Source organism: Pestalotiopsis fici (assembly GCF_000516985.1).
Source record: "Pestalotiopsis fici W106-1 unplaced genomic scaffold PFICI_Scf_5, whole genome shotgun sequence".
NCBI lineage: Eukaryota > Fungi > Ascomycota > Sordariomycetes > Amphisphaeriales > Sporocadaceae > Pestalotiopsis > Pestalotiopsis fici.
Genome location: NW_006917095.1, coordinates 3,914,579 through 3,938,066, shown reverse-complemented (window position 1 = coordinate 3,938,066; position 23,488 = coordinate 3,914,579). Strand labels below are relative to the sequence as shown.

General features: G+C 48.2%; 4 protein-coding genes across 4 annotated transcripts; 1 reads left to right on the top strand and 3 right to left on the bottom strand.

Moving 5' to 3' along the window:
- Nucleotides 1-619: 619 nt before the first annotated feature.
- Nucleotides 620-3,606, bottom strand: PFICI_08469 (uncharacterized protein; the record flags this gene model as incomplete). The annotated part of the gene is made up of 11 exons (XM_007837050.1): nucleotides 620-997; nucleotides 1,152-1,419; nucleotides 1,475-1,601; nucleotides 1,745-1,767; nucleotides 1,823-1,909; nucleotides 1,958-2,214; nucleotides 2,292-2,452; nucleotides 2,619-2,660; nucleotides 2,722-3,002; nucleotides 3,049-3,437; nucleotides 3,487-3,606. 11 exons carry the CDS (start codon nucleotides 3,604-3,606, stop codon nucleotides 620-622), a joined length of 2,133 nt encoding a protein of 710 aa, XP_007835241.1.
- A 637-nt stretch (nucleotides 3,607-4,243) lies between these two features.
- Nucleotides 4,244-5,216, bottom strand: PFICI_08468 (uncharacterized protein; the record flags this gene model as incomplete). The annotated part of the gene is made up of 3 exons (XM_007837049.1): nucleotides 4,244-4,710; nucleotides 4,768-4,943; nucleotides 4,999-5,216. 3 exons carry the CDS (start codon nucleotides 5,214-5,216, stop codon nucleotides 4,244-4,246), a joined length of 861 nt encoding a protein of 286 aa, XP_007835240.1.
- A 4,196-nt stretch (nucleotides 5,217-9,412) lies between these two features.
- On the bottom strand, nucleotides 9,413-10,722 carry PFICI_08467 (uncharacterized protein; the record flags this gene model as incomplete). The annotated part of the gene is made up of 2 exons (XM_007837048.1): nucleotides 9,413-10,303; nucleotides 10,381-10,722. The coding sequence occupies 2 exons, from the start codon at nucleotides 10,720-10,722 to the stop codon at nucleotides 9,413-9,415; spliced, it is 1,233 nt and encodes a 410-aa protein (XP_007835239.1).
- A 2,411-nt stretch (nucleotides 10,723-13,133) lies between these two features.
- PFICI_08466 (uncharacterized protein) lies at nucleotides 13,134-22,788 on the top strand (the record flags this gene model as incomplete). Its single annotated transcript, XM_007837047.1, has 2 exons — nucleotides 13,134-19,588; nucleotides 19,638-22,788. 2 exons carry the CDS (start codon nucleotides 13,134-13,136, stop codon nucleotides 22,786-22,788), a joined length of 9,606 nt encoding a protein of 3,201 aa, XP_007835238.1.
- Between the last annotated feature and the right edge of the window lie 700 nt (nucleotides 22,789-23,488).

The window sequence follows — 23,488 nt, the reverse complement described above, 5'->3', positions numbered from 1 at the left end:
GTTTTGTTTTTTTTTTTTTCCCTGGAGGGAAAAAAAATTGTAGCTCTTAATGTTTTGATATTCCCCTTTCTCGTTCAAGGGCAGATTTATGATCCTTTCAATCTCGAATTGCATTCGTCCACTCGTCGCTATCCACGCTGACATGCATACCACCATCGGACCTTTGCAGCAATCCCGAGACTTGTGCAATGCTCGTAACTTTGCGACATTTGATATGTGATACAGAGTACTATATATTAGGACACAGACTCAGATTAAGCAGTGTGCAGCTGCAGTTTAACGTTTCCGGTAAATGTACCTGCTTGGTCCTCATTTTCACTTACCCCGAGGCTCAACCAGATATAGTTCTTTTATTCGCCATGTTCTTTTTTTTTTCTTTCAGAAATTGCGGGAAGAGACTTGTCGATACTTGGGTAAGTATTCGGGCAATTAACCAAGACCCGATGATCTAGGTACCACATCAATTTTCTTTTTGGTCGGCACACAAGCTCAGCTAGTATGCACCAGGGTATGTCAAGGTGTTGAGCCTGCCATTTAGATGCTATGGTTATCAATCTCGGTGCGCCCGTAAAGGGTGAGTATAGCAACTGATTCTGAGCGGCGTCTATTTGGTGGTAGATTAGGCTTGGTAATTTTCAAGACTTTTGTCTCGTGAGAGTAGCGGAACATTGCGCTGATTGGTAAACCAACGAGGAAGGCGGTTTTCAGCTTCTACAAAAGTGCATTTGGCTTCCGTCCGAGCCAAATCGTTGACCCATGCCTCCTTACCTGCCAATGTACCCTTGGGCTTTTGACTGCAGGTCTCGGTCCACTTCATGGCAAGGTAATACCACGCCAGCGCATTTCCAGGTGTACTGACCTCGTCACTGACGCCTGTCCGTGCAGCTGTACTCATATCTTCCCACAAAGCATGATCGGAAAATAGCTCAAGCAAATGCTGTGCCACCGCGCTGTAGTCGCCAGGCGCAACCAGAAAGCCATTGCAGTTATCTTTTACCTGTTTCATAACACATGTCAGTAATTACCCTCTTCAAGTCATACTTAAGCCGATTACTATTTACATTGGCTTGCATTCGAAAACAAAACAGGCTGTCTTTAAATCCTATCCTAATAGCATGCCGATGGGGAAAGCAATAACACTGATTACTAACCTGCAATGGTATGCCTCCGGCAAGAGTGGCAATGACCGGCCGTCCGGCGTGAAGTGCTTCCGACACCTTCACTTCGAAGCCCTCTCGAGTAGAGAGCTGTAGAACTACGTGCGCTTTTGCTATAAGAGTATTCAGGAGCTGGTCGTTGGCATCCAATCTCATGACACTGATATCCTTAGCAAGATGAGCATAGTGAGTCTCAATCTGATCAAGAGCGTGATCATATATCATGTTCCCATCAGGATCATCGATGGAGGAGTTTCCTGCGCTACATATCATATTAGTCTAATAACACAACGCACTGCGATATTATTAAAACATACACCACGAGCTGTGGGATCTCTTTCAGACCCGATATTTTTGCGCGTCTGCGAAATTCGGCATATGCATCAATCACAGTAGAGATTCCCTTAGCGGGATCGAATCGTGCAACCTGGACAATATATTTTCCTGTGCCCTCAGAGATTAGTTTCTGGTTGTATCTCTGGTGCTGGAGTCAAAGTAGGTGATACTGGGAGAGGGAAAGGGAAGAAAATGCAAACAGAAAACCAAAGACGTAAATCTGTTGGAACTGTGTGAACCGCACTACCTACGACTTGGGTAGTCGAGCTCGGTCCTTAAAGTGCGATTCAATCAGTTTATGCTCAGCTTTTCTAATTGGTAAAACTCACATTTGTTGTGCTCTGCACTGGATGTTGTAGTTGTTTCCATAATAGCCACTGTCCCAATCGTTCATCGGCTTGTTCAGTCCATCCAGCCTGTACTGGTCAGCTATATGCAGGTGATGAAATGATTGGTCATAATACCAGTCAGTAGTTGCAGGCATATAGGCAACCTTCTCGCGAGGTACATTGTGTGGCACGAATTGTGGGATTGGGTGGCTAATAAACATATCCGCATGGCGAATGTCATCCCACAGAAACTTCCAAACATCCTCTTGAGGAGATCCAACCTGAGCAATGAGGTCGCTTCGTATTTGAATATGAGATCTGTACAGTACAGGTCGGTTGGGAGTCATCTCTTTGATCAGCGGTATGAGACCAGGCATTTGTGGGTCATCAATCTGGGCTTATTGTTAGATTCTAGCGTGTATATGACACCAAATCCTTTCAACAGTGGTATGTATTCAGGGCATCTTACCACGATGACATCTGCTCCACCCTCGGCACTCGGTCGCAGAGGTCCGCCTTCGGCAAGCCAGTATCGCCTAGCATTGTCTGTTATCCAGCCTCTGATGGCGTCCTTCTCATCGTCGGACAGTCGCTGATCAGGCTTGGCGACTCCCTGGAGAATGTTGTGCACTACAACAACATATGTTAACAATTGTCTACTTGGGAAGACAATTGAGCTTGAGACAGCTCTTTTGAGCAGTTTGTCTGAGTTCGCTCTCTTGAAGTATCAAATTGGGCAATGCGTGCTCATGAGACAACCCAGGGAAAGGGAGAAGTGACATGGGAAGTTGCTTACTATTCTTGGTACTGCGGAAGACGCCGGGCCGTGGCTTGGGAACTTTACCAGTCTGAGTGAGCTCATCATGCAAGTATATAGTTGCACATATTTCTGTACTCACCATACCAGGTCAAGTCAACATCCAGGAGTTTTGAGAATCGCACAAGTGCATGTCGCATCAATGCCACGCCCCCGCCCTGTGGTGTGGCACTGAAAAAGGCGATCTTGGTTCCCATTTGCTTTAGCCTGCTGGCAAATTGAGTCACCGCACTCCAAGTCTCTCTGGTCACTGTATTCTGGTGGTCGGCAGATGTACTCAGCTGTACTCGAAAAGCAGAGTCAACTTGAACGGCACCTCGCCATCCCACCTGGAGCAAAGGCACAAATGAAGGCCCAAAACACCTAGCACATGTGAGTCGGGATCTGAAGATGAGGAAAGCGTGATGACAACATTACACATTTCCGAGCCATAGAGTCTGCCTGTTCATCAACCTGTTTAGCCTCCCAGAAAGATGGTCGCTCTGTACTATCATAGTGATGTAGTACAAGGGGAATCACATCAACTTGTAGCCAAAGACGTGAACAGAGTTTCGGACTGAGTTCTGTCACGATTGAAGATACGCCTGCTCCAATCATCTTGACATAGTGCTCATGTTCGTATCGTTGTACTGCATCGATTACATAGTCTGCTATGACGTCTTGTGTGGTTGCAGGGTCTGAATTCAGTCGTAAATGCTCGACCGTGAAGTCTAAAAGATATGTGGTATCGTGTGCGGCCAGCGAAACTGCCACCTTGTTGTCGTCAAGCTTTACTGCTGCTATACCCATGAATAGACACTGGTCACCTTAGCATGTCGATCTACTTTCACGCGGACTCCCGGCGTACCTTGAGAGATGGTCCGATAGTACCATCCTGTTCAGCAACGTTGCTCATGCGACGCTTGTGGTGCCTGGAAGCCCCAAAGGAGAAGTCATGGGGCTTATGAGCTTCTTGACAGACGGCCATCATGGTTATTGCAGTCAAACGGGTGTTTTTCTTGATTAGATCCTGCTGCTTATTCAAGTCGTCGTGATTGTGGGCGCCAACGATAAATCCTCCAGTGGATGAGGCACAAGCTTTGTTCTGCGTCTACTTCAGCTGTTCTCGAGACTTCAAATCACTCCAAAGCAGAGCTACTGGGACGGTTGAAAAATCGGACAACTTGAGAGCTTGTTTGAGTATTATGATGAACGATTATTAAAGAGGGGAATATATGGGATTTGATCTCGTCCATCGAGTGGGCTACAAACCAATTGCAGCATTCCAATGGCATGCTCGAACTAGTTTGCGATTAGGTTTTATCCAGAAAAGCTTAAGACGCACAATCTATATATTGGGATATGCTTCAATTCGACATGTACCCCTCAGTGATATCATCGTCATGACGCATGCCAATAGCATCAGTAATGTCCCTTCGTAGTGCGGAGAAAGAGGAACATTGGATCTCCAGGATGAGTGAAAGTGTCAGAGTTTGGTCATAATCGACGGGTACGTGTGCACGTATCTGCGCTCCAAGCTCTGCTGCAATTATCATGAAATGGGCTGACAGCATCCATGTCGCAGCACTGTTATCAGGTCTTTCGGAGCATTTATTGTTCGGCAACTAGCCAGGATGAGCTGATGTGCCTTTATCTGAACTAGGTATAGATGCGCCATTCGTGCTTCCAGGTATTCTTCGCTGCTGGTGAGTCATTATGGGTAATACGGGCCCAGAGTCATCGCTTTCTTCGGGGCTCGCTTGATAATAATCTTTCCGAATTTCATCCAACGTTGATCTGCCTCGCAGCTCAATCCCATCAGGCCCTTCTGATTCGAACTCATCATCTTTCTTCTGGAGCCACTGCCTCTCAGACCCCATCGGCATTCTACTCTCGATAGAATCTTTGTATCGATCAAATGATCTGTTATACTTGGAGACCAAAGCCGACCTGGGAATAGATAGAATCGGATCATTTGCTGCTTCTTCCGCCTTTGCATCGATTGCTGATGTGTCCGCAAATGGATCTGCGGTAGGCTCTGCGACATCGACCGCCTCGACGTCTGAGAGCTTTTGCTTGCGACGCCTACCACCTGTATTACTTTTTATAAATCTTGGCACCACAAGACCTTTTATAGCTGTACGACAACCTGCAGTGGTACCAAATACCAGAAATAAGAATATTCCAGGGGTAACGCCGGGAAGGTACAGGAAGAACGTTGATCTCGCTCGTTCCACGCTATAGTCAGGCTCTGTAAGTGTTGCGTCCTTCTTGTTGTTGTTGACTGATTGAAGCTGAAATAGTGTATTCGTCACTTCAAAGACTCTAGTCTGGTTGTCAGTATAAGATTTATGTCCCGCGTCAACGTCTCGAAACCTACGCTAAGATAACGAATGCCACTGTAAACCTGACCATGAGCCATCGGTCATATAGCCCGTGATTTCGTTGAGATCTCCTACTTTTCCCGGTCTCTACTGTCTCGGTCGTCTGGATTGTCTCTGCGGATGTCTCGGTGGTAGCTGCGGTGTCGTTCCCTTGGGGTGTCCAATTTGAAATCTTCTTACGAGACTGGACATATCTGATGAGAATAGCGATCATGGTGGTGCTACTAACAGCCAGGCTTATCATCACTGCTACAGATTAGTAGAAAGAAAGTGATACCTGGTTGTCAGGAAGTCGCTCACGTGGAAGGTCTGCAAGGAGTATGAATGCCACAAAGACTCTCTGTACGGCCGGGGCTCGTAGAAGAAGGATCGTCAAGAGAGGAAAGAATATAGCAATTGCCTTGCCCACTGAATTAACCCTACGGAGCACTTGTCTCAGGTGTGGTTTTGCACTGAATCCATAAACGGACTGCGCTAGTTCAAATGCCCAGAACATGACCAACATGGACTCGACATTGTAGGAATAATATTCTAACCAAGTCCATTAGCTCATCATCCTGGAGGGTGCAGTAGTAAAACTCATTGACTGACGGATATAGTAGAGGGCCAGGTCCAGCCCATAAGACCCATTGGCAATTGCGAGTTCTGGGTTTTCCAAGAAAGTGGTCTTTCTGTAGAATTGACCGGCTAATAGGTCTCGATAAAATGAAATGTCGTATGCCTGCTGAATTATCGAAGCAGTGTTGCTGATGAGTGCAAAGTAGGCAAGTAGGGAAATATCTGTGCCCATATATCAGCCTGCACGATCTGAGAAGCCATTCGAGCTTGGGGCTGCATCCACTCACAGGACCATGTTTCTCGGTGTAGCCTCGCGCACCATATCAGCAATCCGCTACATATCAGGCTAATGGATGAGTATATCAAGGAAAAGGCAGCGACACCTTCAACGCCGGCGGGAAGCTGATTGAGCCCTGCCATTGTTGTGGCTCGAAGATGGCTGCCGCCACTCAGGACGTCTACGTATGGCGAAGTCTCTGCGATTCTCTGGGATAAAGGCGCATGCAGAGGAGGGAAGAGAAATTGTAGGGGTTCTGAAGTTCTACATGGGGGAGATATAAGCTTTTCATCTTGAACGCAAGTCACAGGTGCAGGGGCGGACTGGATGTTGTGCCCACGGCGAGCAAGGTATGAGCATCTGTTGCAGTGCGGGTCACAGTTGGCGTGGAACAGATCAGGTTAGATTTATGCACAGTTTACTGCAATGTAATATGCTCGGACACTGGAATATCGAAGCAGATAGAGCCAAGACCCAGGTAGGTATACCTGGGCACATATTGGCATTTCCATTGCAATGTGCAGTCAGCATCAAAGCTCAAGAATGAAGACCCCAGGAGGTAGCATCAACATATTGGTGACCCGGAGCAACCACCCGTCTTTCTGGAAGCGTAGTATCCAGGCTGGATCACGAGATCAGGCGGTTTACGGCATCGGTTGGCTTTCCGGGGTCAATGTAATGGTAGGCCAATCCTACCGCGATCGGAGTTCGGGAAAGTCTCGACTCTCGAAGAGTCACCAACAATCTCATCACCAACAGAGCAGAATAACAAACATTGTAGCTGAATGGCCTGACAGTATAAAGGGTTCAACCCGTATAATAAGGTGTGACTGCTGTTGAATGGAACCTCAAAGGGACAATAAGTCGTAGCAGATCCTTTTTTTTTTCCTTTCTCTTCTTTTTTCCCGGCCGAGACTTCAATGCAAAGCCGAATTGACAGGAAGGGGGTCGGTGTGTCTGAGCCCAACCGTGCCAAAAACGGGGTCTTGAAATGTGGAAAATTGAAGCGAGTTTGCCGACAGCGAGATGCCCCGGCCTCTAGATTGGCTAATATTGAAGACGGGGAGCCCAGTATAGAGGCAAAGATTTAAGCTTGCTGATCGTTACGGGGGTCTATATCCATGCTTCAGCAGCGCACAGACATATTCTGGATGGCCGGAACATAACATCATTGGTCAGTCTATCTATGCGACACCGAGTATCTTGCCTCCAAGCTAGGTCCTCCGACCATGCAATGCTCTTGGGACGGAGCCAGGGATGGTTTTTGGATCAGTCGCTGAAACACTACAGCAGACTGTTGAGTACATAGTAGATAGCAAGAAATGCCACGATAAATGAGCGCACGTCACTCGTCAAATTGGTCGAGATCTTTGTACTCTAGTTGTGGATAACATACATTTAGTAAGAGCGGTATTGAAACAGCTGTGAACGAAAGTTTTGCTTTGGCTCCCCAGGCCAAATTTTAAACTCACTTTTCTGTCTGATTTCTCAGCAAGATTGAACTGTGCCCGGAATGTATGAAACGCACCGAGCTGCGAAGTACTGGTATTCGGCTAGACTTATCTATCTGTGTTCAGCTGAGCGAGCCAGGATGTTCGGTCGACTTACCGAGGTCAAAGACTGGGGTGCGATACCGAGATCCAGGATGGCTATTCTCGATCTTTTCTTTCTTTCAAGTTAAAACTTCATCTGAAGCAAAACTACCCGACCTTACATCGCTAAACTATAAGAAAACTTCTCCTTAAAAAAAGTGCCTTACGTATGACTAGTAGGCGCCTTCCGAAGCGTCGGGGATTTGCGATCAGTCACGACACAAAACACAGGATTTCCTCTTTAACAAAAACGTCCATGAGATACTGAGTCGGATCTGTGTAATTTCCCGTTGATATCTCGTTGGAGTGGAATTGGATATGAAAGCTGATCTTGAACAATCAGGATGCTGATATATTCACATTCCTTGCCGTTGTACATAGTATTGCTGTTAACCGCCCTGCATTAGCGGTCTGTGTGTCAGCCATTCCAGAAAATAAGGGCGCAGTTACATCGCGAAGGTATTAGGCATCACACGAATTGCTAACCATTCTAGGAAATATTGAGCTAGCGAGCCAGACTGGAATTGATCCCTTTTCTGGGTCATGCAGATATTTTCTAAACTCTTGAGTGCTGGCAATTGAAAACAGTCAGCCGGATACACTAGACCGTGACCACCATACCAGGGAATGAATAGGTGCTGATTTCGCTGTAAAAATGAATCTATAGAGGAGCTTTATTCCATATTCGTTTACTCAATACAACAGCTATCAGCCGTTTTACACACGGAGTGCTTCATAGTACATGATAGCACGCGACAGTATGCTGAGACGTCCCAGTACTGAAGATATACAATCAATCAATCAATCAATCAATCAATCAATCAATCAATCAATCAATCAATCAATCAATCAATCAATCAATCAATGAAAATGTACATATAAGTATTTGCCCTGATCATATGATCCCTATCGCCCAGATTTGTCGACCCGTTCCCTCTGCATATTTCGTAATCGATATAAAAGGCATGTTGCCCAGCTTTCAATCGCCTTCATAATTTCTCAGGCAATATTTGCTAAGCATGCAATGGCTAAACAAATCATCAGAAATCAGAGGAAATGATCAGCTTGAAAAAAGGGAACTGTACCAATTCACTTCCTGTTTCTCTTTTAAGGAAGCCTAGCGGCCACTGGGAATTGGCCGATGGAGAGCTGTGGGTTGGTAGTGGACGTAGAAAACGTGGCATTGAAAAATGTCCTGTCTACAATCCAGAAACTATATTGCCAATAGCCGCAGTCTTGGCCCTTAAAAATGGGGGCAACAGAAATCAATCGAGACTGAAGATCTGGCTTCGCTCTGCAGTGTTGTTTGTTGAGTTCTGTAGTCCCATGTTCAGATGTTGTCAAGTGAGTAGGAACACTCTATTTGTGGGCGTGAATAGTAGAGAAGCATTGGGATGTGTTGGTAAGCCTTTTGTCGATCTGATCATAGGGTGGGGGGACAAACTGACAGCCACCGGTCAGCGTAAGAGACCAAGCGTTGAATGGATGTAACATCAAGTCGGGATTCTAAATATCTAGAAGAAGACGCGCGATATGCGCTGGTACCTGCCAAAAGCGCACTTCTATCAGCTATATACGTACAGTACCATTTATATGTCACTCTGAAAAAATAGCTAATGGTCTCATAACAACTTTGATATGGGATGGCCAGAATAGTTATGCTGGCTCGATGATGAAGAGCTGAAATACTCCCAAGACTCCCTTAGGAGTATTCGTTTCGCTTCTTGCCATTTTATTGACATTCAACGGGTTGTGGTCGTTTCAATGGCTGTATATTCAATCTCGTCAAATCATCATTCAGGCGTGAACCTATATGAGAGAGACATTTGTTTAGGTAAGAAAATTTGACATTATTGTATTCAATGAACTCCAGGCTAGAATCATGCCGCGGGACACATTCTCAAGGACTTGATGCGAGGCGCGAGAGCCCCGACCACTCTGATTACTGCGTTCTTCTCGCTCCTCATTTCTATACGCAACATCTTAGGAATTTTGTTCCTGGTTCTCCTTGTTTTCGGGTTCGTCCTTATCCTTCTTACCCTCAGCCTTTTTCTCATCGTTCTTAATGTCTTTTTTATCCGAATCTTGACCCTCTTCAGATTTCTTGGCCTCCTTCTTCTCCTGGCTCGTGTCCTTTGACTTCTGGGCCTTTTTCTCCTTCTTCTTCTTGGCCTCCTCTTCCTTCTTGCGTTTCTCATCCTCCTCCTCTTGTTTCTTTTGGCGCTGTTTCTCTTCGGACTCAGCTGCGGCCCACTTGGAATTGTAAGCCTCTTCACCGTGGGTTTGATGGAACTTTTCTCCCAGACCAGACAATCTTGGAGCTGTATCGCCGATCTTGGCTCGCCCAATGAGACTCAACATGATGGCAACGCCGACAATGGCAGTCAGCACAAAGCGGTATGTGCCGTACCAATATGGCGCCCAGCCACGAACAGTAGCTCGAGAGTCGGCAAAATATAAACCTACGAATGCAGCGAATTGGGAAGTCATGGCGAACTGCCAAGGCATGAAGAGAGTAGGCCAAGCCACAACTGATGCCAGCACACCAAGCCCATATCGGAACTGTGTTCGTGGATAGCTTGGCTTTTTCTCAGCATACTCAAGTCCCCAGTGTATGGCGCCAAGGAAGCTGATGATGACCGCCCCGTAGCCCATCTGCAATGGTTCAATGACGCTAAGCCAATACCTTGCATTTTCATGGTTCATGAGGATGCTGTTGAGAAAGTTGGACGACGTAGGCCAGTCGGTGTTCAGAGCCCAGGACAGGTATAAGTTGCTGCAGGATGTCGCGAGGTAGGGAATGGTGCCGGCGAGGCCTAGGACGTAAGATTCTTTGGGCACCGTACTCAATGCAAACGTCTCTTTGACGAGGTTCTAGCGTGGCACAAGCATTCAAGTTAGTGACATATTCTCAAGTCTATTAATGGACATTCTCTGCATCGCGTACATACCAGGTCATGTGCTATTCCTTCTTGAACGGGCTGTGCAGAGCTACGCGACTGATCTGGTTCTAGGAATTGGCGGACGCTAGATTCAGTCGATACCGACTCTGGGTGAGGTTTCAGTTTCTCCTGGCCCCATTTCTTCTCTTCCTCTGGGTTCGCGGGTTTAGTTGCAAAATACGTCTTGTGAACGAGATACAGTGGCTTGGGGTCTGCGAGACGACGGGGCAAATGAGACTGGTACAACGAGCGGGCGCGTGTTGCCAGCGGCCGAGGCGTAATTGTTGATGGATCTTTAGAGACAAGACTCCTAGCAGAGCTCGTCCATAGTGTTCGGCTACTTCGCAACATGATGCAGCGGCCGATGAGTCGAATCTAAAGTTGAGCGCTTCGCACGCGCGAGGGTGGAGTGGTAATGCGCAAGGAAGGTGGGTGGTCGTTGGAGACAGAAACGCGGAATGGAGAGAATCACGATGTGTACAGCAGATATCAACGATGAGATAGAAAGCCTTATGAGGAGACTACGAAACCAAATCACCTAAATACGAGGATTGGCATCTAAGAGAGTTAAGAGTTTCATGTCTTGGAACTATGCGGGACCGTGACGAAAAGAAGTATCGACTCCTGATGCAATCAAGCTTCGATGCATGGTGTATTGTACAGATGCCGAGAGACGAGCGAATCAAGCCTGGAAGTCAATTCAACATTTCTCCAGCGCTTGTCACATTAAACTGGATGCGGGTGTACCGTTGCGCTGGGAAAAGATAACATTGCCCTCGGTACATGTCTCAAGGCTGTTTTCGCCTACCCGGCGGATGTACTCAAATCCTCAATTGGTATCAATCAATGCCTTCAATCTGGGACCTGATCAGCATCCAAGTTGGCTGGAGCTCTGGAGCTCTTAGAGCTTTCGTGAACGTCGTAGTGACGTCATGAGCAAGACATGAGCTGGGAGCAGAGCAGGGAAAGGTGCATAGCTTCTTGCCAGCCATCCAACGAGACCATGAAACACCCAAGACACCATTCAATGTTGCTAGGGTATTGATGGCTACTAGAAAGTAGCTACATATGTACGTAGTGCATCCATGGATTTGTAGGTAGTGCAAGATTGGCCTTACCTACCGTGACTACACAAAATAGTGCAATACAGTGTCATGCCAGACAGACCTTCATCGAGAGGGCCAGGCAACCAGGCTTACCAGGGAAGAGTCCTGAGGACCTGCCGGTGCCAGGGGCATCACCTCCCTGACGCATTTATGGGCAGAGTATTAGTGTGAAGTCAGGCCAAATTACCCCGCAATTTGTGGCTTGCGGCGCAGAGAAACACGAGAATCGTCATACCATGACATCCACAAGGCGCCTCGTTGTGTTCTTGGATATCTTTGCAGCAAAGACACATACCAAGCATATGTATGCTATCAAAAAGATAAGTAGAATATTTCCAACCATGGCTCGCAGCATTATGAAGATGTTCACTCACTCAGGCCCACCACTGCATCCAGCCACAACTGCTAACCATGAATCCAAGCCTGGGTTGGGTCTGTAGGGGTTCAAATTCTTATGAGAGGATCGGGATGGCTTTCTCAGTGGCGTCATACACGGTGAAGGAAGTCAGTGGATAGGAAATGTACATAGTAGCATACATACCTACACTTCCAGTCCGACATTCTACACTAATGCTGGAGCCTTCAATTCAAACAAAAGCAGAGCATTGTGCATCTTTACACAAAGAAATATACAATTCATCTCACACGAGGGATTATCATCTGCTCGTACCTACCTGGCAGACAGGGTTAATACATAGAATCGATTATGCCCGATGCATGACAAGCATCGATACCCACCTATATAGGTACCTATGTGTAATCAAGTTCTGTACATAGTATCAGTATATCGTACTTGGCAGGAAGTAAGAAGGTAGGTCTCTAGTAACGTATCTACACCATTATGCACTACTAAAGTAGTAGTGTACTATGGGCGTTGGTCGACACACCAACTTGCCAAATCCAACTTGGAGCTTGTCAGCCATACGCGACACGCCACGCCGCGCCACGTTGTTGGTTAACAGACGATCTGAAGATCGGTGATCTGTGCCTCGAGCCTGCCTAGCTAAGTTGTCCCCAGATCCTACAAATTGGCTACCTAGGTAATGTAGGTCATAAGTGGACACGGGCCTTTTTCTTACTACTTGCGCATCATCCGCCTACCTCTGTTGCTTCTGTTCCCAGAATCCAGGGAACTTTTTCTTTTTTTTTCCCCTTATTGGCTTCCTTGCAGTGATCTTTCCGCTGGCTGATTGTCAGTGACTGCAGATTTCTCGGCAACACTATCCTGCTAGGGTTGGCGAACTGTTCTTCGGGTCGGACTTCGTCAACCTTCACTCACTCACTGTACCTGTGGGCAGGCGACCAACCCCCCACTACATTACGTACCTTGGCTACAACTACCTCCCTGCCGAGCTACCTCCATTACCTGGACTGCCTGCATTTGAGACAACACACGAAATCACGTCGACAGAGTCAATCCGCATATCTACTCAGTCTAGCGACTTTGCCCTGCCAAAGAACGCCAAATTCCCGCGCTTAATCTCTCAACTTCGAACCCCGACCTCAAATGAGGCAACGACTACATGACGAAATCGCAATCCTGAGAGCATATATTCCAATCCGCGATCCGAGCGTTCCCTGCCCATGAGGCATCGCGATACCCCGCCTTAACACCCAACTGTCCCGCTGCCCGGGTTACGGCAACACAAGGTCAAGATGCTCGAAGGTCTGGTCGCCGGTCTTTTGAACCGCTTCCTGGGCATGTATGTCAAGAACTTTGACCCCGCCCAGCTCAAAGTCGGTATCTGGTCTGGTGACGTGAAACTGCGCAATCTTGAGTTGCGCAAGGAAGCCCTCGACCAGCTCAAACTACCCATCAACGTCGTTGAGGGTCATCTCGGCGAGTTAACCCTTGTAATACCTTGGTCCAACCTCCGAGGTTCGCCGGTCAAGGTCTTCGTGGAAGATGTCTTCCTGTTGGCATCGCCCAAGGAGGAGGCGGCATATGACCCTGAAGAAGAGGAGCGGAGGAAGCAGAGGCTGAAAATGGAGAAGTTGGACTCTGCTGAGCTATTGAAAGAACGCTCGCAGGCTGGTCTCAGCCAAGAAGAACAAAAGAAGAGCCAGAGTTTCACGGACAGCTTGGTAACCAAGATTGTTGATAACTTGCAAGTGACGGTCAAGAACATACACGTGCGCTACGAAGACTCGATATCTACTCCTGGTCATCCATTTGCCCTCGGTATTACGCTCGAGGAGTTCAGCGCGGTCTCGACCGATGGCGAGTGGAAGCCTACCTTCATACAGAACTCGAGCACAACAACACATAAGTTGGCCAAACTGGAAGCCCTTGCAGTATACTGGAACACAGACACGCAACTGCTAGGTTCAGGTCGCGAGGTGCCAGACGATGGGGATGAGGCATTACCGCACGACGAGCTAATTGCTGAATTCAAAAGAATGATCGGCAAAGGAGAGGATGCAGCAACAGCAACGCATCAATTTATCCTCAGACCCGTCAGTGGCCAGGCCAAGCTCGAATTAGACAAGAGTGGTAACGTCCAGGTGCCCAAATTCAAAAGCAGCCTTCTTTTCGATGAGATCGGTGTTGTACTTGATGATGATCAATACCGCGACGCACTGATGATGGTGGACCTGTTTCACTACTTCATCCGCCATCAGGAATACAAGAAGCTTCAGCCCAAAGGTGTCACGCCCAAGGAAAATCCCCGTGCCTGGCTCCGGTTCGCCGGGGATGCGGTACTGTCCAAGATTCATGAGCGCAACCGGCGGTGGAGTTGGGACTATTTCCGAGAGAGGCGCGATGACCGACGCAGATACATTGAATTGTTCAAGAAGAGAAAAGCCAACCAGTCTCTTTCGGCCCAGGAAGCGGACGATATCAACAGGCTCGAACAAAAGCTTGAATACGAAGACCTTCGATTCTGGAGATCGCTTGCCCGAAATCAGCTGAAGAAGGAGAATGCGGAAGCCCTAAAGAATGCGCCACCAAAACCACAACAGCAACAAGGCTGGCTGGCTTGGGCATGGGGCTCGAAGCCATCCGAGCAGCAACAAGACTCCAGCGAGAATACACAAATGACCGAGGAGCAGAGACAGGAACTCTACGAGGCGATTGACTGGGATGAGAAAGCAGCATTGGCCGACGCTGTAGACGTGCCAAGGGAAACTGTCCAGATGCAAATTGATGCGTGTCTCAGCACAGGTAGCTTCACCCTGCGGCAAAGTCCTCACAAAGCGAAGAGAGATTTGCTGAGTCTGCACTTTGACGTCTTCAAGGCAAAAGGACTAAAACGGCCAGACTCGTTTTTGGCTGACATTAGCCTGGGTGGTTTCCGAGTAAACGACGGCACTACCCCTGAATCCTTATTCCAGGAAATCGTGCGAGTCAAGGATGCGCCGGAAGCGAGCAAGCAAAAGCGTCTCTCAATTGCCGATTTGGAACAGTCAAAGCAAACCTCCTTCTTCGATCTTCAGGTCGAGCAAAACCCGCTCGATGGGCAAGGCGATTTCGCAGTCACGGCTAAGCTCAAACCACTAGAGATAGTGTGGAATCCAAACTTCGTTGTGGGCATAGTGGACTTCTTCAAACCTCCAGAGAGACACATGGAATCAATCACCGCGCTCATGGAGACAGCTGGTGCCACGGTTGAGGGTTTAAGGCAACAAACTAGAGCTGGCCTCGAGTTTGCTCTCGAGGAGCACAAGACGCTCAATGCCAAGCTAGATCTACAGGCACCTCTCATCATTATTCCACAGAGCATTACCACTGATCGATCGACCTGCCTCATTCTAGATGCTGGTCACATCAGTGTCAGCAGCGAGCTCGTTGACAAAGACGTTTTGAAGCAGGTACAAGACAAACAACACCAACGGTACTCGGACGAGGACTTCAAGCAGCTTGAATCCCTCATGTATGACCGTTTCCTGGTCAAATTGACGTCCACCCAAGTTCTCATCGGTCCTTCAATTGCTGAAGCAAAGTCTCAGCTCGTGGAAAAGGATGATACACGAATGCTTCACATCGTGGAGAAGATCAACTTAGACTTCGTGGTTGCCATGTCGATTTTGCCGAAAGCCCCGAATCTTACAAAGATGAAGATATCCGGCCATATGCCTGTTCTGCATGCGACTGTTTCGGATACCAAGTACAAGAGTCTCATGAAGCTTATTGACGTTGCGATCCCCAAATTTGGCGGCGACACGCAGCAAAGCCAGATACAGCAGCAGCAGACCAAGAGACCACGTTTGCTCAGCAGTGCATCAGGTCGTTCCTACAAATCACATCGCCGAAAGTCTTCTGCCAACCTATTCGCAACTCAGCAGACTGCAGTGATTCTGAATGATGAGGATGACGATGATGACGACTTTGAAGATGCTTCAGAAGGAAGCACAAACCAACAGATAAAGATGCAGCAGCGGACATTCGAATTCAAATTTGCGGTTGACAAATTGCAAGGTTCGCTTTACCGGAGCGATCCTGACGGTATCAAGGCTGATTCGCTCTTGGTGGAGCTGGTGGCTGAGGATTTTGATCTTAATTTCTACATACGCCCTTTTGATATGGTTGCCGAAGTCTCTCTTGGATCTGTCACTGTGGACGACTTTGTAGACAATCCATCTTCAGAATTCAAGTCAATCGTGTCATCTGGTGATGTTGACGATCGGCGAGAGAAGAGAGATCTTGTGGAAATCAAGTTCATCAAGGTCAAGAGGGATTCTCCAGAGTTCATGCCAGTATATGAGGGGATAGAGACCAACATCAATGTTGCAGTATCCACCATCAACCTTGTCGTCACTCGCAAGACATTGTTGACGTTACTCGACTTCATCTTGGTTACTTTTGCGAATAATGACAGCGGGAATGGCCAGCAACAGGGAGCGATTGCGAGTACCGAAGACGACGATGAGAATGACGACAACGAGACGCCACGGGTAGTAGAGCCCGTAATTGAGCAACAGTCGCAGGAGAGTGGATCAATTCGTGTCAAGGTTGACTTGAAGAGTATTCGGATGATCCTCAATAATGATGGGATCCGTCTGGCGACTTTATCTTTCAATCATGCTGATATTGGCGTCTACCTCTCTGGCAAGACAATGCGAATTGCAACAAAGCTTGGCGATCTTAGTCTCGTAGACGACGTCAACGTGGGAGCTTCGGAAAACTCCAGTCTTCGAAGGCTCGTGACAATCCAGGGAGACGAACTCGCGGACTTCAGGTATGAAACTTTTGATGCGAACAACGAAAAGGCATATCCTGGATATGACTCGTCAATATTCCTCCGTGCCGGGTCTATCAAGGTCAACTTTCAAGACGAACCGTTCAGGAAGATCATTGAATTCCTGGTCAAATTTGGTAAAATGCAGGCTATTTACAATGCTGCTCGCCAAGCTGCCGCCAATCAAGCCCAACAGATCCAACAGAGCACCAGCCGAATGAAGTTTGATGTTGTCGTCAACACGCCCATCATTGTTTTTCCTGGTGCGATTATCCCCGATCGGCCAAGGCGCGACCTAGTCACGGCCTATCTTGGTGAGATCTACGCACAAAACAAATTCGTGCCCCTGGACGACTCCCAAGATGCTCAAATCGCCATGAAACTCTCAGCGGGCATTCGCAATGTGAGGCTCACATCTCTCTTCCACTATTCTCATGACGATTCGGAAGAATTAGAAATGATCGACCACGTCGACCTGGGCTTCAACATCACGTATGCCGAGCACCAAAAAGGCTCAAAGCGGCCAGATATGGAGATTGAGGGTAAGATGACAGACCTCAATTTGAAGATCACGCAATACCAATTGAAGTCATTGCTTGATATTTCGCGGACTGTTCCAGCTGCCTTCTCCACGGATACCGAAGCAAGTGGTGAGGAAGCGGAGAGGGATGTTGACGAAGGCACGTTACGGCGGGCCAAGACCATGTCGTCCTCTACCACTGCCGGGGAGGAGTCCCTCATCGATCTGAGCCCGGAGCTGGGATCTCATGAGGCCACCTGGACCAAGCTGGACCTTGTCTTTACCGTGCACAAGATTGGTTTAGAGCTGATCAATGCTCCTGCAGCAAAGCCTGTTGGTAACACTGAAAGGGCCAGCTTGTCACAATTTTCGCTCGATGACAGTAAACTCAAGACGCGGATACTTGCAGACGGCTCTCTTGAAGCAGAATTCGTCATTCATTCGTTCACCATACAGGATTCTCGATATGGCGAAGGAAATAAGTACAGGAAGATCATGACTTCATCAAACAAAAGTGTGCAGCAATTCATGGCCTCCATCTCAATGAGCGCTGGCAAAGAACGAAATCTCATCGCGATGGTCGCCATTGACAGTCCACGTGTCATTTTTGCTTTGGATTACGTCTTCGCGATTCAGCGATTTGTAACCGCCAGTCTTGAGGTCGACGAGCCAGTGCAGGTTGAAGAAAGCGTCAGCGACTCTGCTGACGGATCTGATGCTGACTCAATGCAAGTTGTTTGGACGGGCAGCAAATCCCCAAATTCGCAACAGCAATCCAAGACTCAATCATCCGAAGACAAGGGGAAACTGAACGTTGCCTTCCGTGTGAACATTGTGGACGCGCAAGTAATCCTCATTGCGAATCCCCTGAGTTCGAGCTCCGAGGCCATTGTATTGGGCACGAAGCAGGTGCTCCTTTCACAGCAACATGCTCTTACCTTCCAAGTCTCAAAAGTTGGCATGTTCCTATGTCGAATGGACAGGTTCGAAGACACGCGCCTCCGCATTTTGGATGATTTTTCCATTCAACTCTCCCTTGACAGTTCGCAGCCAAACCTGACCAATATACACATTGATGTTGAGCCGCTAATCCTTCGACTTTCATTGCGAGACATTCTTCTTGTTCTTCAAATCGTCCGCAAGGCATCGGAGTTGTCTGGTAATGAGCCAGAAATCAACAAGCCATCTGCATCGGACAAGAAAGCTCAAGAGCTTCGGCGGGATGGCCTCAAGGAGCGCACGGCCAGTGGTCGGGGTCAGTCCACAATTGCCAACCGTGCGAAAACCACAGGTACCGTGACAACCCGAGGTCGGCAACCATCACAGCCCCAGCAGCCAGTCCACGATATCAAGCGAGGACCAAAGCGCCATGAGGAGTTGACTGCCACCATAGATGGCATACGCGTTGTGTTGATAGGTGATGTACACGAACTGCCGATTGTGGACCTCAGCATCAAGAGCTTCTCGGCGTCGGCTGCCGACTGGACCGGCAACCTCAAGGCTGAGACTGCCATGGATATGTATATTAATGTTTACAATTTTGCCAAGTCGGCCTGGGAGCCTCTACTGGAGCCATGGCAAGTCGGCCTTGGCGTAGCAAGATCGCAAGACACTGGGTTGCTTTCGATCGACATGCAATCACGAAAGACATTTGACCTTACCGTCACGACTGCAACCATTGCCCTAGCATCCAAGTCTTTTGACTTTCTCACGGAGAACGAAGATGTCCTTGGAAAACCGCGAGGCGCCGAGTCGCCTTACAAGATTAGAAACTACACTGGATTCGAAGTGCTTGTCCAGGCCAGAAACCAAAGCAACACCGAGAATATCTCTGTAAAGCTTGAAGATGGTCAAGAGGCGCCTTGGAGCTTTGAGCATTGGGAAAAGATGCGCGAGAACATCATCTCCGAGAACAGTACTGCAAACAGCGTGAGTGTTCAGATTGAAGGTAGCGGATTTGACACGGTCAAGAACATCCGCATCAACCGACAAGGAGAATATCTATACAGCTTGAGGCCAAAGACCGACAATACACTTCATCGACTCCTCGTAGAGGTACAGCTGGGCAGCGACAACATCAAGTATGTCACGCTGCGCTCGCCGTTGGTCGTTGAGAATGCCACCCAGATCCCTGTAGAACTGGGTGTGTATGATGCTCAGGACGGCCATCTCTTGAAGATTGAGAAAATCCCTCCGGGCGAGAGCCGACCAGCTCCAGTAGCGGCATGCTTTGTGAAGTCATTGTTGGTGCGTCCAGACTCTGGGTTTGGGTATGCCTGGTCATCTGAACATCTCTGGTGGAAGGATCTCATCAAGAGACCCACGCGGACTCTGGTCTGCAAAGGTGATGGCAATGATCCGTTCTATTTTCAAATGAACACAAGTTTTGACAAGAGTCACTTCCTCAACGGGTCTGTCTACATAATCCTCTCCATATGAACCGCGCTAACCCGTCTTCAGAAAATATCCTTACATGAAGATCAAGCTTTCGCCGCCAATCATCCTCGAGAATCTCTTACCATATGACTTCAAGTACCGGATCTACGACAAAAACACCAAAAAGGACTGGACAAACTTCTTGCGCAAAGGCGGTGTCAGTCCGGTCCATGTTGTGGAGTTATCACATCTCCTGCTCATGAGCATTGACATGCAGGACACAGTATTCAAACCCAGCGAATTCGCAATCATCAATCCCGGACAACAAGACGATTTCCACAAAGAACACAAGCTGGTGTGCAAAGATGAGGAAGGCTTGCAGCTCCAGCTACGACTCCACTACTTCAAGGTTCCCAATGGTGGTGGCGCTTTCAAGATTACTGTTTACAGCCCCTATGTCGTCTTGAACAAGACTGCCCTAGAAGTCAACATCCGTGGCAAGCAGTTTCTTCAGCAAGCCAAACGAGCTGCGGGTCAATCGCCGCTCATGGACAACTCAGATCAGGAACAACCCAAAGCGCTGCCGTTCATGTTTTCATTCGGAAGTGATGATCACAGGAATCGTGCTCTTCTCAAAGTTGGCGATTCTGAATGGAGCAAGCCCCAGAGTTTCGACGCCATCGGTAGCACCACTGATGTTGTCCTTCCGGCTATGAACAAGAGCGCAGAGTACCACGTCGGTATCACTGTCGAGGCAGGAGAGGGCAAATACAAGATGACCAGAGTTGTCACCTTGGCCCCAAGATTTGTCGTTCAGAACAAGTCTGGCGAAGAACTCAATATACGAGAACCTGGCTCGTCCAATATCATGACGCTGAAGCCTGGTGCTTTACAGCCTCTCCACGCCTTGCAAAGATCACAAGTAAAGCAGCTTGCGTTGTGTTATCCTGGCATTGACAATCAGTGGAGCTCATCGTTCAATATCTCTGACCTAGGAACCACACACGTCAAGATTGCAAAGGCTGGACAACGACAGCGCCTGATTCGTGTCGAAACGTTGATGGAAGATGCAACAATATTCTTGCATCTTAGCATTGAGACCAAAAATTGGCCCTTCTCCATGCGTAACGAGAGCGATACAGAATTTACCTTCTGGCAGGCTAATCCCAATGTCGACGAAGATGGTGTGGAAGACCGATCAGGATGGCGGCCTATACGATATAAACTTCCGCCCCGTAGTATCATGCCGTATGCTTGGGACTTCCCTGCCGCCAAGTTCAAGGAGGTCGTGATCAGTACCTCCAACAAGGAGCGGCATGTCAAATTAGCCGAGATTGGCAATCTGATTCCCATGAAGTTTGTGGGCGCCTCGGGCAACCAGAAGATCATCGACATCAATGTTGCCGCAGATGGTCCAACACAGACCCTGATCCTGTCCAACTTCAAAGCAAACAAGAGCCTCTACCGACAAAGAACTGGAACTGGTCTAAGTACGAACAGCACAGGTGGTTTTGAGGTCAAGCAGCTCGATACTGGAACCACATTTCAAGCAGCCCTGAAGCTGTCCGGCATTGGCATTTCCCTTATCAACTCACAACTCAAAGAGTTGGCGTACGTGACATTTAGAGACGTCCAACTGAAGTTCAATGAGTCGGCTCTCTACCAAAGCGTCAGTGCTTCAATCAAGTGGATTCAGATCGATAATCAGCTCTATGGAGGGCTCTTCCCGATGGTCCTATATCCTTCAGTGGTTCCGAAGCAGGCCCAGGAAATTGAAACACATCCGTCTCTCCATGCCATGGTCACAAGAGTCAAGGACGATTCATACGGTGTTCTGTATGTCAAGTATGCTACATTGCTCTTGCAGCAGATGACGGTCGAACTCGACGAAGATTTCATTTACGCCGTGCTTGACTTTACAAAGGTTCCTGGTGCCTCTTGGACAGAAACCCACGAAGGCAAGCTATGCGATGAGGGGCTCGACATTCCTGAGCCCAAGCAGCAGCAATCCGGGCAAGACATTTACTTTGAGGTGCTCAACATTCAGCCCATGCAGCTTGACCTGTCCTTCATGCGCACTGAGCGTGTCAACGTGGAGGACAAGACATCATCACATAACCCGGTCATGTTTTTCATCAATGCAATGACCATGGCCATCGGCAATGTGAACGATGCACCCATTCGTCTGAATGCCTTGCTGCTTGAGAATGCCCGTGTCTCCATTCCAGTCCTCGTTCAGAACATGTCGAACCATTACAGCCAGGAGGTTATTTACCAAGTCCACAAGATTATTGGCAGCGCCGATTTCTTGGGCAACCCGGTCGGTTTGTTCAACAACATCAGTAGCGGTATTACGGATGTCTTCTACGAACCATATCAAGGACTCATCATGTCAGACAAGCCCGAGGATCTGGGCATTGGTATTGCCAAAGGAGCAGCCAGCTTTGTCAAGAAGTCAGTCTATGGGTTTTCAGATTCGTTCTCAAAGATTACTGGCAGCTTCAGCAAAGGACTCGCCGCTGCAACCCTGGATAAGCAGTTCCAGGACCGTCGACGTATCACGCGCGCTCGCAACCGACCGAAGCACGCTCTCTACGGGTTCACGGCTGGCGCCAACTCATTTTTCACCTCTATTGCTTCTGGTGTTGGTGGTGTTGCGAAGAAGCCGCTTGAAGGTGCAGAGCAGGAAGGAGCTGCAGGGTTCTTCAAGGGCGTGGGTAAGGGCGCTCTCGGTTTGCTGACCAAACCTGCTGTGGGTGTGCTCGATTTCGCCTCCAACGTATCGGAGGGTGTCCGCAATACCACTACTGTTTTTGATGGCTCAGAGCTAGACCGCGTACGCATTACTCGATTCATACCCTCGGACGGTGTTGTTCGGCCCTACAATCAGCGGGAGGCTCTTGGTCAATCATGGCTCAAGCAGGTTGACAATGGACGCTACTTCAACGAGGAGTACATTGCTCACCTTGAACTTCCTCGTGAGGACATGGTTGTCATGGTAACATATAGCCGAATCTTGCTTATTAGGAGTCGGCGCCTGACGACCGAGTGGGATGTTTCCCTCAAGGACGTTCAGACGATTGCAAAGGAGCGCACGGGTCTCAGCATTGTTCTCCGAGGAGGTACGAACGGTCCTTTTATCCCAATTGGCGAGGAAAGCGGACGAACATTCTTGTATCGCATGGTTGCTGTTGCTGTCGAAGAATTCAACCGCAGATTCAGGGGTTTGGAGTAAGAGCACGATTCATGTCATGTTAGTCAATGATGGCGTGGGAATGGGAATGGAAGGTACAGGTTTTCAGGTCCAGGAGAATGCCGCGCAAGGAATCAGAAGCATTTGAGCTTCGTGAGTAGCTTCGTGAGTATACGCCGGCATGAACCATTTCCGATCATGCAATAAACGAAAGGCGTAGTGCCACGGTTCACGTTTGTGTCGGACTCAGGCCTGTAACAAGCAAGATCTCCTATAAACACAGCTTTTGTCCGCTACAAGTATACACAGTTGCAAGGGCAAGGGTCAAAATAACATAAGCTTATCAATCAACAATGATCAAAATTTGAAGCATGTTCAAGATTGCTGGCTATGCCTTCGAGTCAAGTCAAGGTATTCTACATGTAATGGTAATTTGTAATGGGCATGTCGCAACAAGAGATCTTCCTCATTGCTACTTTAGACAAGGTGGTATACCATCATACTACCCGGGTTGATTATTGGGTCGAGTGGCGCATAAGCCTTGCCATGACGATGATATCACCAAGGAATAATCTCAGCGCATGTATCCATCATGAATCCACAAAGAGAAAACCGGTTGTCTGGCACCTCGGCCACTAGTAATTATGAGTACAGTAGCGTATACTAAATGTAGTGCACGTCACGTAGCTCTGCATCATTACAAGTACATAGCTAGTTGGCGGGCTAATTACGAATGGGATGG